We start from the raw sequence: 20084 nt of genomic DNA, 5'->3' as shown, positions 1-20084 counted from the left end.
CAAGCCACCATAGATTTGAACTGTGTGAGCATCTGTGATTTGTCTTAATTTACTTTGTGCATCCATTAACAAGACGTATCCTATGATATCAGAAAAGCCTAAGAGAGGTTATTTTTTGGGTCTGAGAACACTAAAAAATGTTTCCGTGTAAGTGAATGGCAACTGCTTCTTCACTTTACACTGTTTTAGCTTATGAAAGGTTTTATAGGAAAGCTCTATTTTGCATAGCAGAGGAAACCTGTAGATGGGTCATTCCTATAAGATTTCATTTAGCAAGTATTTTCCTGATTTTTAAAAAAACAGCACTGATCAAAAAGAACCAAAAAAAGATGATGTAAAAGTCCTCTTTTCCAGCTCTAAACATTCTAAACATAGAGCCCTAAAATCCTACTTTAGGTATAAGAGTGGTATAGATAACTACTAAAGATTCAAAAAGGTCCATTACTGAAAAAGGTTTTTAAACAAGTTACATTTTATTACCTTATGATCCACTGCATCTGTGTACTTTAGGGCCCTCTTTTTTTATGGGGGAAAAAAGGAGCCAAATTCTTTAACATTTAAAGATAACTATAGAAAGACTTAATAAGGTAACAGCCCAGAAAGGAATCTCAACCTCTTCAAAACACTGTAATTACTTAATGCAGGCTGCTGTCACCATAAATTCTGGCTCATCGACCTTATCTGGACCCTCAAAATTGCCTGACAATGTTCTATGTTAGCCACGTTGGCACTTTCACTCTCCACAGCAACTATTTCAAATATCCCCTTCTGATGTTTCTCAACTGCTAACAGAGTCTGTTTCCTACTCTCAGAAGAGAGCCTCATTTCCTACTTCATTCACAATGAAAACTGAAGCCATTAGGGAGGACCTGCTTCACCTTCCTGAGATCCAACAGAAATTACTGTCCCTACTCTATCAAAATGGAAGCTGCTACAAGTCCTAGATTTGATCGCTTTATCTGGACTCTAGATTCTGTCCTCTCAAATCTAGTTGAAGACTTCTTTCTATAATCTCTCAGTAATATCTCTAACTTCTCCCATTTTCCAGAGCTTCTTCCCATCAACATTTAAACATGTCTGAGGCTCTCCCAATTTTAAAGAAGCCCAAAATTAAAAACCCACTAGTACCATCTTCCACTCCAATTCTCTAATTCCCCAATTCCCATTCATGCCTCAACTGCGTGCACTCTGGCTTACGTCCTCACCAAAATTACCAACAGATACTTTTCAGTCTTTACCTTACTATTCTCACAGGAATATTTGAAATGATTAACTATTCACTTCTCATTTCCATGGCTTAATTTATAATTTACCACCCATAAAAGAAACACATATATATTGGAGGAAGGGGGGAGAAAGAGATATTAAATCTTGTTCCTAAGTGCTAGACCTAAAATTAAGTTACTCTCTGCACTTCCAACTGCTTGACTTGCTGTCTCCATCAAACACTCTCCAACTCAGCAGATCCAAATCTTAATTCATCTTTCCCCTGATCCTCTAGCCCCTTACCAGATTTTATGTCCAGAGTTCTTCAGGGGATGTACCACTCTCTAACAAGCTGCCCAAACCATGATCTGAGAGTCATATCTGAGTTTTTTCTCAACCCTCACATCCAATCAGCTACTAAAGTCACCAATTCTCCCTTCTAAATACAGTATCTCCTAAATCCATTCACTTCTCTCCATCATCAATGCTACCACCTAGTGCAGGCTATTATCCTTCCCTTGTATCACTCCAAACATCTTCCAACCTAGCTTTCTCCCCTCCAATCCATTTCTCTGTGATCTTTCCATGACACAAATCTAGCATGTTATTTCCCTGCCTAAAACACATCAATTGCTTCCTGCCCCCCTAGGATACAACTAGACTCTTTAGGTTGGCTTACCAGGCATTTATTTTATGGCGTGATCTATCTCTCTAGCCATATATTCCTCTCTCCATTTACACCTTATTTTCAGATACTTGAACGTGCCCTGCCCTCTCTGACCCCCAGCCTTCCCTCACATTGTTCCCTCTACCTAGAGGACCTCTTCCCCTGTTACCTGATTAGCTTCCAGTCAATCATCCTTAAGTTTTCTGCTTAAATGCCAATCTTTCCAAGAAGCCTTAGTACAGTGCAGTGGTAAATAGTATAGGCTCTGGAGCCACCCTGCCTGGGTTTGAATTCCACTTCCACTGTAACTTCTCTGCGTCTTGGTTCCCTGATCATAAAATAGAGATGATGCTGATGATAACCTCACAGAGCTGTGAGAACTGAATTATTGGAATAGTGCCTAGAACATAAATGCTCAATAAACATTAGCTAAACATAAAAACTTTCTTTGGATCTCCTTGGACTAGTTAACTTTGCTAGTACCAACATAGTACACTGAATTGCCTTCATTATAGCACTTATCACACTTGACTATACTCATCTGATTATTTTGCTTTCCCCACTTGATTTTGAGGACAGGGGCCATATCTGATTTTCTTACCACTATAACCCCAGCTTCTACTTTAGTGTCTAGCCCAGAGGAGATATCCAATAAATGAACTGAACACTGATTTTAAAAACTACTTCATCAAAAGAATGAGATGACAAGCCACAGATTGGGAGAAAATTATTTGCAAAAGACATATAATAAAAGGCTGTAATCTAAAAGAACACAAAGAACTCTTAAAATTCAACAATAAGAAACTGATTTTTAAATATGGGCAAAAGATCTGAACAGACACTTCACCAAAGAAGATATATGGACAGTAAATAAGCACATGCAAAGATGTTCAATATCATGTATTAGGGAACTGCAAATTAAAACAAAAATGAGATACTACTGCATACCTATTAGAACAGTGAAAATCCAGGGGCACCTGGATGGCTCAGTCGTTAAGCGTCTGCCTTCAGCTCAGGTCATGATCCCGGGATCCTGGGATCAGGCCCCACGTCGGGCTCCCTGCTCAGCGGGATGCCTGCTTCTCCCTCTCCCACCACCCCCCCCAGCTTGTGTTCCCTCTCTCACTGTGTCTCTCTGTCAAATAAATAAATAAAATTAAAAAAAAAAGAAAAAGAACAGTGAAAATCCAAAACACTGACAACACCTAATGCTGGTGAGGATGTGGAGCAATAGGAACTCTGGTGGAAATTAAAAACTGTACAGCCACTTTGAAAGACAATGTGGCAGTTTCTTACAAAATTAAATATACTCTTGTCATACAATCCAATAGTCATACTCCTTGGTATTTACCCAAATGAGTTGAAAACTTATTTACATACAAAAGCCTGCATATGGATATCTACAGCAGCTTTATTCATAATTGCCAAAACTTGGTAGCAACCAAAAAGTCCTTCAGTAGGTAAATGGATAAACTGTAATTCATCCAGGAAACAGAATACTCAGCACTTTAAAAAAGAAAAAAAGGCGTTATCAGGCCATGAAAAGGCTACATACTGTACAGTTCCACTTAGACAACATGCTGGAAAGGCAAAATTATGGAGACAGTGAAAAGATCAGCAGTTGCCAGGGGTTGGGGGCAGAGGGGTTAGAGGGAAACAAACAGAGCACAGATTTTAGGGCAGTGAAACTATTTTGTATAATACTGTAATAGTGGATACATGCCACTGTACACTTGGGATACACCCACAGAATGTAGAACACTAAGAGTGAACCCTAATGTAAACTATGAATTTTGGTTGATAATATGTAAATACAGTTTCATCAATTGGAACACAAGAACCACTCTGGTGCAGGATGCTGATCGTGCAGAAAGGTGGGGACAAGCAGGGGGAAATACATGGGAAATCTCCATAGTTTCTGCTCAATTTTGCAGTGAATCTAAAACTGCTCCCCAAATAGTCTATTGTTTCTCATATATTTTAAAAAAAATCTGTTGCTTTAAAAACATCCTTTAAATACTTCTACTCTATACACTGAGCTGTAGAAAGCAATTAAGACTCTAGATCAGCCTTTCTCCAAGGCTGCTCACCTAAGCCACAGAAAATCTAAAAGACTGTTGTCTTAATTCTCCCAAGAACGAACATAGCTAGGACCATTCTAGACACATAGGAGAGAAGTTAATTCACTGCATATAGTGGATGCTTTAAAGGCTTGTTGCCACCTTACACTTATATCTTCCTTTTATATGTGTGAATGTACAAGTTTATTGGGGAGTACTCTGGAAACAACATCTATGAGGCCATCAAGGAGTCAGGACTGGGTAGTGGAAGAAGCTAATGCAAGAATGCAGAGCAGTCACAACAAAGATCTAGGCTGAACCCACAAAGAGCCATGGAGCTATGACGGCCCTTCAGAGTTACACAGAAATGAAACAAGGGTGCTACAGATCTTCCTTTTCACAGTGTCATTACTCCAGGACTATTTTTTCTTAATTTCCAGGGCTCCTTCAGCATGTTCCACCTTACCTTAGACAAAATTCACATGGACTTTCAATTTTGTTTTGTTTTAACAACCAAACTAACACGACTGATGCTTTATTTCTGTTTCTAGCTCAACCCTGCAAATAATCCATATTTAAAAACCAAAATATCTAATTAAGAACACTTACAATATGAACAGAATTAAAATAAACAAGTGACTTAAGATAGACAAAACTCAAAAATGATGTTTTCATCTAAAGAAAATCCTCCACCCTATTACTTTATCACTCAATAACAATTATAAAGCACCTCAGTTTACAAAGTAATTTCAGATATCTTGTCAATTTTCCCAGCCCCCTAACTAGATTATCCTCCCTGCCATTGCATGTTCTCCAAATACCCTATACACTTTTCTGTTACATCAATCATACTTAAAATAGTGTGTTCAATGTCTGTCTCCCTCATCTATCCACACCATGTGGGCAGGAATTAGGCGTGTCTGTTCCCCACTGTGAATTTAGTACCCACTAAGTGCCTGGCACACAGCTGGCACTCAATAAATGTTTAGTGACTAAATGAAGTTTCCCCAGAATGATAAACTAAAAAGCAACTCTTTGTTATCTCACTAGTAACTTAATTATCCAAGAACAGTATATAAACTTGTTAAATCACTACAACAGATATCCCATCATGCTTTCAGAAAACTTACCAAAACTGATTAGACTTAAATAGTAAAATGTGAAGTTTTCTTTCACATACCAACCACATACCTCATAGAGCTCACTGGCCTTTCTGAGAGGGTATACTTTTTGAGGGCAGGGCTAAAAGGGGTTATCATTCTCTCTCCACTCTTTCAGAGCCAAACTTCTTGAAAATAATGTCTGTAAGCACCAATTACTGCCTCATCTTTCTCTCCTTTACTCACAGCAAACTGGCTTTCACATCCACCATAAGACTGAATCCAATCTCTTCAAAGTCACTAACAACCTTGTTATAGCTAGATCCAATGAATATATTTTGGTTCTTCTCTTATTCAACCTTAACAGTGTTGACACTGCCTTTGATGTTTTCAGTCTTAGATGTAACCAAGAGATTTACTGCTCAGGAGTTCCCACTATGACTTCAACTCTGTGTTCATGTAATAAACTACCATAGGTGTTAGAAGAAAAAAAAAAGCTGGATTCTAACTCCCTACTCTACCCTTACAAACCCACTCAAACCTAAAGTAGTAAGAATAATTTTAACCTACCCCCCCCCATCATCTTTGAAAACGAAGTGAGATTTGGGTAAGGGGAAGGACAGCATGAGGGTCTTTTTGCTTCTTAAATCAAAAATAAAATAAAAAGGCAGGAATAAACTGTAAAACTTTCCAAGTTCTGGGGCACCTGGGTGAATCAGTTGGTTAAACATATGCCTTCGGCTCAGGTCATGATCCCACAGTCCTGAGATGGAGCCCCATGTCCAGCTCCCTGCTCAGTAGGGAGCCTGCTTCTCCCTCTCCCTCTGCCCCCCCACCCCACTTATGCTCTCCCTCTCTCTCTCAAGTAAATAATATCTAAAAAAAATAATCTTCCCAAGCTCTAATGATAAAGATAAATAATATGTAAAGTCACCTATCCCTACTTTAACATACATTTTGTAATAATAAAACGTATAGTAATTTTTGTACTTAAATAACTTATTTTAACCTCTTTAATAATAAAATATGGTAGCTTTTAATCATGACTAGAAATGTCGTATGACATTGATTATAATATTAAAAACACACTCAATTTACTTCACTTTAAAAAACAGACAAGACCCTTAGTAGACACATTGGCAGGCAGCGTAATTTTACAAAATTCACCTTATACAATAAATCTTTTAGAACCATCGAAATTGGCTCTCTTTCTTCTTTCAAAAGAAATTAAAATTTGCATGCAAATTACATAGTTCAATCTCATTTGTCAATGATAGGGCATGGACTCTGAAAAATGTCATGTTTCTTCACACCAATTTCATAGCTTCTGAAACATGATTGTTATGCCTCCCTGTCTGGCAATGAATACAAAAACAGGAACATTCAAATGCCCTTGAAAAGGGTTGCTTCACTCTCCACATAAAGTATTTCTTTGGTATCTTAGTCAACAAATCAATTTCAAATGCAAATGAATATAAAATAATACTCATAATTCAGATTAATTTCCCCACAAGAATGTTAACCAATTGCAAATGCCTACCGATTTTCCTCTTAATGTGTTCTCTAGCTCTTTATTGTAGATGTAAAATACCACCTTCATTAAACAGATGACTTGAAGAGCCCCCCAAAGATGAAGGACTTTGCTCAAGGGCACAGATCAGGTCAATACTGGAAACAACCTAGATACCAAATGCAAGTCATTTAACTTACAGTCTAACAATTTAAGGTATTTTTTTTAACTGCAGTAAATAACACTTACAAAATTTATCATCTTAATCATTTTTTTAAAAGATTTTATTTATTTATTTATTTGACAGAGAGACACAGTGAGAGAGGGAACACAAGCAGGGGGAGTGGGAGAGGGAGAAGCAGGCTTCCCGCCAAGCAGGGAGCCCGATGTGGGACTCGATCATGACCTGAGCCCGAAGGCAGACTCTTAACGACTGGGTCACCCGGTCCCCCTCATCTTAATCATTTTTAAGTGCAGTTAGCTATATACACATTGTTAACAGTTCAAGACAACCTTTTAATAATCTATCATTAAAAATATAGTTTTGTAGAAATATATCTTCCTAAATAACTCATGGTTAGCTACAGAACAAATTTTTTAAAATTTCAAAAGTAGGGATTTCAGATAAGCTCCTTGACTTTATGACATCACTGATGTATAAATATTAAGGTTCAGAGATGATGGCCAAAAAAGAATTCTTGAGATGTCTTCAGTGCAAAAAGGTGGTTTTATTAAGGCATGGAGACAGGACCTGTGGCAGAAAGAGCTATACTGGCACTATGAAGGGTGACTAGCTACTGAGGGGCTAGCCATGGTTAGGGAAAGGTCATTTATTACCATCTATAACCTTCATCATGAGACCCTTCAAATTAGTAGGCCATATTCTTTTTTTTTTCCAAGATTTTATTCATTTATTTGATAGAGAGAGACACAGAAAGAGAGGGAACACAAACAGGGGGAGTGGGAGAGGGAGAAGCAGGCTTCCTGCTGAGCAGGGAGCCTGATGGGGCTCGATCCCAGGACTCTGGGATCATGACCTGAGCCGAAGGCAGACACTTAAACGACTGAGCCACCCAGGTGCCCCTAGTAGTCCATATTCTTAGAGGATGATTGAAAACATGTATCTTGAGGATAAAGATAAAAGAAGTTTCCAAAGGAATTTTTATGTTAAAGAAGACTTTTACAGGATCCTGGAGGTCAGAGTCATGTTAATCATAAAGGCAGCTGAGTTCCTAGAGGAAGGTCACTCTACCTGTTTCAAGGACTTGTCAGTGGGCTGTAGGCAATAAGGAAATTTAATTTTCTTCTTTTGTGTTTGTTTCCCACATCATCATAAGAAAACAGGAGCCAGAGGGACTCCCACTTTAGAAATATAGGACAACTTGAGAGCATCAAAAAATTAAGATAGTGAGGCACCTATGTGGCTCTGTCAGTTAACCAGCCAGCTTTTGATTTCAGTTCAGGTCCTGGGATGGAGCCCCATGTTGGTCTCTTGCACTCAGCAGGGAATCTCTCTCCCTCTCTCTGTGCCCCTCCCCCACCAACACAAGCTTGGGGGCGCACACGCTCTCTCTCTAAAATAAATCTTTTTTTAAAAAATGTGATATTAGAGGGAGAAGCAAGATGGCGGAGCAGTAGGAGACCTAAATTTCCTCTGGTCCCAGGAATTCAGCTAGATACGGATCAAACCATTCTGAACACCTACAAACTCAACAGGAGATCGATGAAAAGAATAGCAGCACTCTCTGAGCAGAAAAGCAACCACTTTTTGAAAGGTAGAACATGCGGAGAAGTGAATCCAAGGCGATATTTGGGAGGATAGGTGGCGGGGGAGAGGGCCTCCATCAGCCAGTACCGGCAAGTGATAGAGCAGCAGAGCATAAAATCGAAAATTTTAGAAGTCGGCTCCGCTGAGGGACATCGCTCCAGTGGCTAAGCGGGGGAACCACCACTGGGACAGTGTGGTCTCAGGACCCTTGGGGTCACAGAAAGACTGGGGGTACCTGAGTGCAGCAGAGCTCCCAGGTATCAGAGCGGGGAAGCCAGCTGCAGAGATGGAGCTGAGGAGCGGGCTCTCAGCTCAGGATTGGCATAAACCAAGCACAATGCAGGGATCTGCTGGGTTTGGAGACTCCACGGGGGTTCGTGTGCCAGAGACAGAAATGCTCAGTCACAGGCCGGGTGAGCAAGGAGTGAGTGAGGCCAGAGACCGGGCAGACGGGAGTGATTGACTGCTTTTCTCTGGGGGCTCACTGAGGACTGGGGCCCTGAGTTCTCGGCTCCTCCGGGGTGGAGATTGGGAGGCTGCCATTTTCACTCTCGTCCTCCAAAGCTGTTTGGAAAGCTTGCAGGAACAAAAGCTCCAGAGAGCAAACCTGAGCGGATTACTTAGCCCGCACAGGGCAAGGGCAGGGCAAAGGTTTTTGGGAACCATGGCAACAGGCCCCTCCCCCAGAAGATCAGCAAGAACAGCCAGCCAAGACCAAGTTTACTGATCAATGAGAACGGCAGAACTCCAGGGCTAGCGGAATATTGCACACAGAATTCATGGCTTTTTTCCCCTGATTCTTTACTCTTTCAAAGTTAATTTTTTTTAACTTTCTTTTTCTTTTTTTCTTTGAATTTTTCTTTTTCCCTTTTTCAACCAATATCTTATCAATCTCTTTTTTAAAAAATCTTTTTTATTTTTCATTTTTAGAGTCATACTCTATCCCTTCGTAGTAGTTAACCTTATTTTTGCTATATATATATAAATTGTTCTGTCTTTAAAATTTCAGGATACACTTTCTTCTAACAGACCAAAATATACCCTAAATCTCTAGTGTATGGCTTTATTCTAGTCTCCTGCGTGATCACATTCTCTCCGTTATTTTTTTTTAATCTTCTTTCTTTTTTCAACCAACTCCTTATCAATTCCTTTTATAAAATCTTTTATACTTTTCATCTTTATAGTCATATTCCATCCCTTCATCGTATTTACCCTTATTTTTATACATATATAAGTTTTTCTTTCTTTAAAATTTTGGGAGGCACTTTCTTCTAACAGGCCAAAATACGCACAAAATGTAGTGTGTGGCACTGATCTATGCACCAGCCTGATCATATCTGATCATATTCTGTTTTGTTAGTTTGTTTTTATCTTTTTCTTTTCTCTCTCTCTTTTTTCTTTCTTTCCCTTTCTCTTCCCCTGGTTTCAGGTCTCTCCTGATTTGTTTAGTGTATATTTTTCTGGGGTCATTGTTACCCTGTTTGCATTTTGTTCCCTCATTCATCTATTCTCCTCTGGACAAAATGACAAAACGGAAAAAATCACCTAAAAAAAAAAAAAGAACAAGAGGCAGTACCAACTGCCAGCAACCTAATCAATACGGACATTAGTAAGATGTCAAAACTGGAGTTCAGAATGACGATTATAAAGATACTAGCTGGGCTTGAAAAAAGCGTGGAAGATGTAAGAGAAACCCTTTCTGCAGAAAAAAAGACTAAAATCTTATCAAGTTGAAATCAAAAAGCCTATAAATGAGGTGCAATCAAAAATGGAGTCTCTAACTGCTAAGATAAATGAGGCAGAAGAGAGAATTAGTGATATAGAAGACTAAATGATGATAGACTGATGAAGACCAAATAATAAATAAGCTGAGAAAAAGAGAGCTAAACAACTACTGGATCACGAGGGCAGAATTCAAGAGATAAGTGATACCATAAGATGAAACAGTATTAGAACAATTGGGATCCCAGAAGAAGAAGAGGAAAGAGAGAGGGGGCAGAAGGTATATTGGAGCAAATTATAGCAGAGAACATCCCTAATGTGGGGAAGGAAACAGGCATCAAAATCCAGGAGGCACAGAGAACCCCTCTCAAAATCAATAAAAATAGGTCAACACCCCGACATCTAATAGTAAAACTTACGAGTCTCAGAGACAAAGAGAAAATCCTGAAAGCAGCTCAGTACAAGAGTTCTGTAACCCACAATGGTAGAAACATTAGATTGGCAACAGACCTATCCACAGAGACCTGGCAGGCCAGAAAGGACTGGCATGATATATTCAGAGCACTAAATGAGAAAAAATATGCAGCCAAGAATACTATATCCAGCTAGGCTGTCACTGAAAATAAAAGGATAGATAAAAAGCTTCCAGAACAAACAAAAACTAAAGGAATTTGCAAAACACAAAACCAGCCCTACAGGAAATATTGAAAGGGGTCCTCTAAGCAAAGAGACAGCCTAAAAGTAACATAGACCAGAAAGAAACACAGACAATATACAGTAAGTCACCTTACAGGCAATACAATGGCACTAAATTCTTATCTTTCAATAGTTACCCTGCATGTAAATGGGCTAAATGCCCCAATCAAAAGACACAGTCTATCAGATTGGATAAAAAACAAGACCCATCGATATGCTATCTGCAAGAGACTCATTTTAGAGCCAAAGACACCCCCAGATTGAAAGTGAGAGGGTGGAAAACCATTTACCATGCTAATGGACAAGAAAAGAAAGCTAGGGTGGCAATCCTTATATCAGACAAATTAGATTTTAAACCAAAGACTGTAATAAGAGATGAGAAAGGACACTATATCCTACTTAAAGGGTCTATCGAACAAGAAGATCTAACAATTGTAAATACCTATGCTCCTAACATGGGAGCAGCCAATTATATAAGACCAATTAAAAAAAAAGCAAAGAAACACATCGACAACTATACAATAATAGTAGGGGACTTTAACACCCCCCTCACAGAAACGGACAGATCATCTAAACAAAAGATCAACAAGGGAATAAAGATTTTAAGTGACACACTGGACCAGATGGACTTCACAGACATATTCAGAACATTTCATCCCAAAGCAACGGAATACACATTCTTCTCTAGTGCCCATGGAACATTCTCCAGAATTGATCACATCCTAGGCCACAAATCACGTCTCAACCGGTACCAAAAGATTGGGATCATTCCTTGCATATTTTCAGACCACAATGTTTTGAAACTAGAACTCAGTCACAAGAGGAAAGTCGGAAAGAACTCGAATACATGAGGGTTAAGAGCATCCTACTAAAGAATGAATGGGTCAACCAGGAAATTAAAGAAGAATTAAAAAATTTCATGGAAACCAATGAAAATGAAAACACAACTGTCCAAAATCTTTGGGATACAGCAAAGGCAGTCCTGAGAGGAAAGTATATAGCAATACAAGCCTTTCTCAAGAAACAAGAAAGATCTCAAATACACAACCTAACCCTACACCTAAAGGAGCTAGAGAAAGAACAGCAAATAAAGGCAAAATCCAGCAGGAAAAGAGAAATAATAAAGATCAGAGCAGAAATCAATGAAATAAAAACCAAAAGAATGGTAGAATATATCAAAGAAACTAGGAGCTGGTTCTTTGAAAGAATTAACAAAACTGATAAACCCCTGGCCAGACTTATCAAAAAGAAAAGAGAAATGACCCAAATAAATAAAATCATGAATGAAAGAAGAAAAATCACAACCAACACCAAAGAAATGCAAACAATTATAAGAACATATTATGAGCAACTATATGCCAGCAAATTAGATAATCTAGAAGAAATGGATGCATTCCTAGAGATGTATAAACTACCAAAACTGAACCAGGAAGAAACAGAAAACCTGAACAGACCTATAACCACTAAGGAAATTGAAGCAGTAATCAAAAATCTCCCAAAAAGCAAAAGCCCAGGGCCAGATGGCTTCCCAGGGGAATTCTACCACATATTTAAAGAAGAATTAATACCTATTCTGTAACTGTTCCAAAAAAATAGAAATGGAAGAAAAACTTCCAAACTCATTTTATGAGGCATTACCTTGATCCCCAAAACAGACAAAGACCCCATCAAAAAGGAGAATTACAGACTAATATCCTTGATGAACATGAATGCAAAAATTCTCACCAAAATACTAGCCAATAGGATCCAACAGCACATTAAAAGGATTATTCACTATGACCAAGTGGGATTTATCCCTGGGTGCAAGGCTGGTTCAGTATCTGCAAATCAATCAATGTGATAAAATACATTAATAAAAGAAAGAACAAGAACCATATGATCCTCTCAATAGATGCAGAAAAAGCATTTGACAAAGTACAGCATCCTTTCTTGATCAAAACTCTTCAGAGTATAGGGATAGAGGGTACATACCTCAATATCATAAAAGCCATCTATGAAAAACCTACAGCCAATATCATTCTCAAAGGGGAAAAACTGAGCGCTTTCCCCCTAAGGTCAGAAACATGGCAAGGATGTCCACTATCACCACTGCTATTCAACATAGTATTAGAAGTCCTAGCCAGGACAATCAGACAACAAAAAGAAATCAAAGGCATCCAAATCGGCAAAGAGGAAGTCAAACTCTCACTGTCTGCAGATGATATGATACTTTATGTGGAAAACCCAAAAGACTCCACCCCAAAACTGCAAGAACTCATACAGGAATTCAGTAAAGTGGCAGGATATAAAATCAATGCACAGATATCAGTGGCATTCCCTTACACCAGCAAGGAGACAGAAGAAAGAGAAATTAAGGAGTCGATCCCATTTACAATTGCACCCAATACCGTAAGATACCTAGGAATAAATCTAACCAAAGAGGCAAAGAATCTGTACTCAGAAAACTATAAAATACTCATGAAAGAAATTGAGGAAGACACAAAGAAATGGAAAAACGTTCCATGCTCATGGATTGAAAGAACAAATATTGTGAGGATCTCAATGCTACCTAGAGCAATCTACACATTTAATGCAATCCCTATCAAAATACCATCCACTTTTTTCAAAGAAATGGAACAAATAATCCTACAATTTGTATGGAACCAGAAAAGACCCTGAAAAGCCACAGGAATGTTGAAAAAGAAAAGCAAGGGTGGCGGCATCACAATTCCGGACTTCAAGCTCTATCACAAAGCTGTCATCAAGACAGTATGGCACTGGCATAAAAACAGACACATAGATCAATGGAACAGAATAGAGAGCCCAGAAATGGACCCTCAACTCTATGGTCAACTAATCTTCGACAAGGCAGGAAAGAATGTCCAATGGCAAAAAGACAGTCTCTTCAACAAATGGTGTTGGGAAAATTGGACAGCCACATGCAGAAGAATGAAACTGGACCATTTCCTTATACCACACACAAAAAATAATCTCAAAATGGTTGAAAGACCTAAACGTGAGACAGGAGTCCATCAAAATCCTAAAGGAGAACAGAGGCAGCAACCTCTTCGACCTCCGCCGCAGCAACTTCTTCCTAGAAACATCGCCCAAGGTAAGGGCAGCAAGGGCAAAAATGAACTACTGGGATTTCATCAAGATAAAAAGCTTTTGCACACCAAAGGAAACAGTCAACAAAACCAAAAAACAGCCGATAGAATGGGAGAAGATATTTGCAAATGACATATCAGATAAAGGGCTAGTATCCAAAATCTATAAAGAACTTATCAAACTCAACACCCAAAGAACAAATGATCCAATCAAGAAATGGGCACAAGACATGAACAGACATTTTTCCAAAGAAGACATCCCAATGGCCAACAGACACATGAAAAAGTGCTCAACATCGCTCTGCATCAGGGAAATCCAAATTAAAACCTCAATGAGATACCACCTCACACCCGTCAGAATGGCTAAAATTAACAAGTCAGGAAGCGACAGATGTTGGCAGGGATGCAGAGAAAGGGGAACCCTCCCCCACTGTTGGTGGAAATGCAAGCTGGTGTAGCCACTCTGGAAAACAGTATGGAGGTTCCTCAAAAAGTTGAAAATAGAGCTACCATACAACTCAGCAATTGCACTACTGGGTATTTACCCCAAAGATACAAATGTAGGGATCCAAAGGGGTACGTGCACCCCGATGTTTATAGCAGCAATGTCCACAATAGCCAAACTGTGGAAAGAGCCAAGATGTCCATCGACAGATGAATGGATAAAGATGTGGTATATATACAGAGAATGGAATATTATGCAGCCATCAAAAGGAATGAGATCTTGCCATTTGCAACGACATGAATGGAACTGGAGGGTGTTATGCTGAGCAAAATAAATCAATCAGAGAAAGACATATATCATATGACCTCACTGATATGAGGAATTCTTAATCTCAGGAAACAAACTGAGGGTTGCTGGAGTGGTGCAGGGTGGGAGGGATGGGGTGGCTGGGTGACAGACATTGGGGAGGGTATGTGCTACGGTGAGCGCTATGAATTGTGTTAGACTGTTGAATCACAGACCTGTACCTCTGAAACAAATAATATATTATATGTTAAAAAAAAAAAAAGATAGCAGGAAGGGAAAAATGAAGGGGCGGAATCGGAGGGGGAGACGAACCATGAGAGACTATGGACTCTGAGAAACAAACTGAGGGTTCTGGGGGGGGGTTGGGGGATGAGTTAACCTGCTGATGGGTATTAAAGAGGGCACGTTCTGAATGGAGCACTGGGTGTTATACGCAAACAATGAATCATGAAACGCTATATCAAAAACTAATGATGTATGGTGATTAACATAATAAAAAATGTGACATTAATGGATTATAACCTAATAATAAAGGATCCATAATAAATACATAAATAAGCAATAAGGAAATGTTCTGCCTTATAAAAGAATGCTAATAAATGTAGAAGGAAGGATGGATCTAGTCTCCTGCCTGATCACATTCTCTCCCTTTTTTCTTTTTCTTTTTTTTTCTTAAATCGTCTTTCTTTTTTCAAACAACTTCTTATCTTATCAAGTCCTTTTATAAAATCTTTTATAATTTTCATCTTTACAGTCATCTTCTATCCCTTCATTGTATCAACCCTTATTTTGTACATATGTCTTTCTTCCTTTAAAATTTTAGGAGGCACTTTTTTCTAACAGACCAAAATACGCCCAAAATCTAGTGTGTGGCACTGATCTATGCACTAGCCTTATCATATTTGATCACATTCTGCTTTTTTTTTGTATTGTTCTGTTTTTGTTTTTATCTTTTTTCTTTTCTCTTTCTTTTTTCTCTCTTTCCCTTTCTTTTCCCCTGGTTTCAGGTCTTTTCTAATTTGTATACAGTATATTTGCTGGGGACGTTGTAAACCTGTTAGCATTTTGTTCTCTCATTCATCTATTCTCCTCTGGACAAAATGACAAGAGGAAAAAAATCACCTCAGCAAAAAGAACAAGAGGTAGTACCGTCAGCCAGGGACCTACTCAATACGGACATTAGTACGATGTCGGACCTAGAGTTCAGAATCATGACTTTAAAGATACTAGCTGGGCTTGAAAAAAGCGTGGAAGTTATTAGAGAAACCCTTTCTGGAGAAATAAAAGAACTAAAACCTAACCAAGTCGAAATCAAAAAGGCTATTGATGAGGTGCAATCAAAAATGGGGGCACTAACTGCTAGGATAAATGAGGCAGAAGAGAGAATCAGTGATATAGAAGACCAAATGATGGAAAGTAAAGAGGCTGAGAAAAAGAGGGAGAAACAACTACAGGATCACGAGGGCAGAATTCGAGAGATAAGTGATTCGATAAGACAAAACAACATTAGAATAATTGGGATCCCAGAAGAAGAAGAAAGAGAGAGAGGGGCAGAAGGTATACTGGAGCAAATTATAGCAGAGAACTTCCCTAATGTGAGGAAGGAAACAGGCATCAAAATCCAGGAGGCACAGAGAACCCCTCTCAAAATCAATAAAAATAGGTCAACACCCCGACATCTAATAGTAAAACTTACGAGTCTCAGAGACAAAGAGAAAATCCTGAAAGCAGCTCGGGAGAAGAGATATGTAACCTACAATGGTAAAAATATTAGATTGGCAACAGACCTATCCACAGAGACCTGGCAGGCCAGAAAGGACTGGCAAGATATCTTCAGAGCACTAAACGAGAAAAATATGCAGCCAAGAATACTATATCCAGCTAGGCTGTCATTGAAAATAGAAGGAGAGATAAAAAGCTTCCAGAACAAACAAAAACTAAAGGAATTTGCAAACATGAAACCAGCCCCCCAAGAAATATTGAAAGGGGTCCTCTAAGCAAAGAGAGAGCCTAAAAGCAGCAAAGATCAGAAAGGAACACAGACAACATACAGTAACAGTCACCTTACAGGCAATACAATGGCACTAAATTCATACCTTTCAATAGTTACCCTGAATGTAAATGGGCTCAATGCCCCAATCAAAAGACACAGGCTATCAGATTGGATTAAAAAACAAGACCCATCCATATGCTGTCTGCAAGAGACTCATTTTAGACCCAAAGACACCCCCAGATTGAAAGTGAGGGGGTGGAAAACCATTTACCATGCTAATGGACACCAAAAGAAAGCTGGGGTGGCAATCCTTATATCAGACAAATTAGATTTTAAAACAAAGACTGTAATAAGAGATGAGGAAGGACACTATATCCTACTTAAAGGGTCTATCCAACAAGAAGATCTAACAATTGTAAATATCTATGCCCCGAACATGGGAGCAGCCAATTATATAAGGCAATTAATAACAAAAGCAAAGAAACACATTGACAACAATACAATAATAGTGGGGGACTTTAACACCCCCCTGACTGAAATGGACAGATCATCTAAGGAAAAGATCAACAAGGAAATAAAGACTTTAAATGACACACTGGACCAAATGGACTTCACAGACATATTCAGAACATTCCATCCCAAAGCAACGGAATACACATTCTTCTCTAGTGCCCATGGAACATTCTCCAGAATTGATCACATCCTAGGTCACAAATCAGGTCTCAACCGGTACCAAAAGATTGGGATCATTCCCTGCATATTTTCAGACCACAATGCTTTGAAACTAGAACTCAGTCACAAGAGGAAAGTCGGAAAGAACTCAAATACATGGAGGCTAAAGAGCATCCTACTAAAGAATGAATGGGTCAACCAGGAAATTAAAGAAGAACTAAAAAAATTCATGGAAACCAATGAAAATGAAAACACAACTGTCCAAAATCTTTGGGATACAGCAAAGGCAGTCCTGAGAGGAAAGTATATAGCAATACAAGCCTTTCTCAAGAAACAAGAAAGGTCTCAAATACACAATCTAACCCTACACCTAATGGAGCTGGAGAAAGAACAGCAAATAAAGCCTAAACTCAGCAGGAGAAGAGAAATAATAAAGATCAGAGCAGAAATCAATGAAATAGAAACCAAAAGAACAGTAGAACAGATCAACGAAACTAGGAGCTGGTTCTTTGAAAGAATTAACAAGATTGATAAACCCCTGGCCAGACTGATCAAAAAGAAAAGAGAAATGACCCAAATCAACAAAATCATGAATGAAAGAGGAGAGATCACAACCAACACCAAAGAAATACAAACAATTATAAGAACATATTATGAGCAACTCTATGCCAGCAAATTAGATAACCTGGAAGAAATGGGTGCATTCCTAGAGATGTATCAACTGCCAAAACTGAACCAGGAAGAAATAGAAAACCTGAACAGACCTATAACCACTAAGGAAATTGAAGCAGTCATCAAAAATCTCCCAAGAAACAAAAGCCCATGGCCAGATGGCTTCCCAGGGGAATTCTATCAGACATTTAAAGAAGAATTCATACCTATTCTCCTGAAACTGTTCCAAAAAATAGAAATGGAAGGAAAACTTCCAAATTCATTTTATGAGGCCACCATTACCTTGATCCCAAAACCAGACAAAGACCCCATCAAAAAGGAGAATTACAGACCAATATCCTTGATGAACATGGATGCAAAAATTCTCACCAAAATACTAGCCAATAGGATCCAACAGTACATTAAAAGGATTATTCACCACGACCAAGTGGGATTTATCCCTGGGCTGCAAGGCTGGTTCAACATCCGCAAATCAATCAACGTGATACAATACATTAACAAAAGAAAGAACAAGAATCATAGGATCCTCTCAATAGATGCAGAAAAAGCATTTGACAAAGTGCAGCATCCTTTCTTGATCAAAACTCTTCAGAGTATAGGGATAGAGGGTACATACCTCAATATCATAAAAGCCATCTATGAAAAACCTACAGCGAATATCATTCTCAATGGGGAAAAGCTGAGAGGTTTTCCCCTAAGGTCAGGAACACGGCAGGGATGTCCACTCTCACCACTGCTATTCAACATAGTATTAGAAGTCCTAGCCACAGCAATCAGACAACAAAAAGAAATGAAAGGCATCCAAATCGGCAAAGAGGAAGTCAAACTCTCACTCTTTGAAGATGATATGATACTTTATGTGGAAAACCCAAAAGACTCCACCCCAAAACTGCTAGAACTCATACAGGAATTCAGTCAAGTAGCAGGCTATAAAATCAATGCACAGAAATCAGTGGCATTCCTATACACCAAAAAGAAGACAGAAGAGAGACAAATCAAGGAGTCGATCCCATTCACAATTGCACCCAAAACCATAAGATACCTAGGAATAAATTTAACCAAAGAGGCAAAGGATCTGTACTCAGAAAACTATAAAATACTCAGGAAAGAAATTGAAGAAGACACAAAGAAATGGAAAAACGTTCCATGCTCATGGATTAGAAGAACCAACATTGTGAAGATGTCAATGCTACCTAGAGCAATCTACACATTCAATGCAATCCCCATCAAAATACCATCCACTTTTTTCAAAGAAATGGAACCAATAATCCCGAAATTTGTATGGAACCAGAAGAGACCCCGAATAGCCAGAGGAATATTGAAAAAGAAAAGCAAAGCTGGCGGCATCACAATTCCGGACTTCCAGCTCTATTACAAAGCTGTCATCATCAAGACAGTATGGTACTGGCACAAAAACAGACAGATCAATGGAACAGAATCGAGAGCCCAGAAATGGACCCTCAACTCTATGGTCAACTTATCTTTGACAAAGCAGGAAAGAATGTCCAGTGGAAAAAAGACAGTCTCTTCAACAAATGGTGTTGGGAAAATTGGACAGCCACATGCAGAAGAATGAAACTGGACCATTTCCTTACACCACACACAAAAATAGACTCCAAATGGTTGAAAGACCTAAACGTGAGACAGGAGTCCATCCAAATCCTAAAGGAGAACACAGGTAGCAACCTCTTCGACCTCAGCCGCAGCAACTTCTTCCTAGAAACATCGCCAAAGGCACAGGAAGCCAGGGCAAAAATGAACTATTGGGATTTCATCAAGATAAAAAGCTTTTGCACAGCAAAAGAAACAGTCCACAAAACCAAAAGACAACCGATAGAATGGGAGAAAATATTTGCAAATGACATATCAGATAAAGGGCTAGCATCCAAAATCTATAAAGAACTTATCAAACTCAACACCCAAAGAACAAATAATCCAATCAAGAAATGGGCAGAAGACATGAACAAACATTTTTCCAAAGAAGACATCCAAATGGCCAACAGGCACATGAAAAAGTGCTCAACATCGCTCGGCATCAGGGAAATCCAAATCAAAACCTCAATGAGATACCACCTCACACCAGTCAGAATGGCTAAAATTAACAAGTCAGGGAACGACAGATGTTGGCGGGGATGTGGAGAAAGGGGAACCCTCCTCCACTGTTGGTGGGAATGCAAGCTG

The 20084-nt window shown here is 38.9% G+C and overlaps 1 protein-coding gene across 3 annotated transcripts in view; it reads right to left on the bottom strand.

Annotated features, from left to right (window-relative positions):
- ETFA (electron transfer flavoprotein subunit alpha) overlaps positions 1-20084 on the bottom strand; it is an 88936-nt gene that overhangs the window by 64783 nt on the left and 4069 nt on the right. For 2 of the 3 annotated variants that reach the window (XM_027571819.1, XM_027571821.1), the window contains exon 1: positions 6574-6648. The exons of the other annotated variant lie outside the window; for it this stretch is intronic. In XM_027571819.1, coding sequence (XP_027427620.1) covers positions 6574-6633 — 60 coding nt within the window. In that variant the 5' untranslated portion in view covers positions 6634-6648. Of the gene's footprint in view, positions 1-6573; positions 6649-20084 lie in introns of those variants that run through there. 3 annotated transcript variants of the gene reach the window in all.

This window comes from Zalophus californianus, chromosome 6 (assembly GCF_009762305.2).
Source record: "Zalophus californianus isolate mZalCal1 chromosome 6, mZalCal1.pri.v2, whole genome shotgun sequence".
NCBI lineage: Eukaryota > Metazoa > Chordata > Mammalia > Carnivora > Otariidae > Zalophus > Zalophus californianus.
This window is presented reverse-complemented; position numbering and strand designations above follow the sequence as displayed.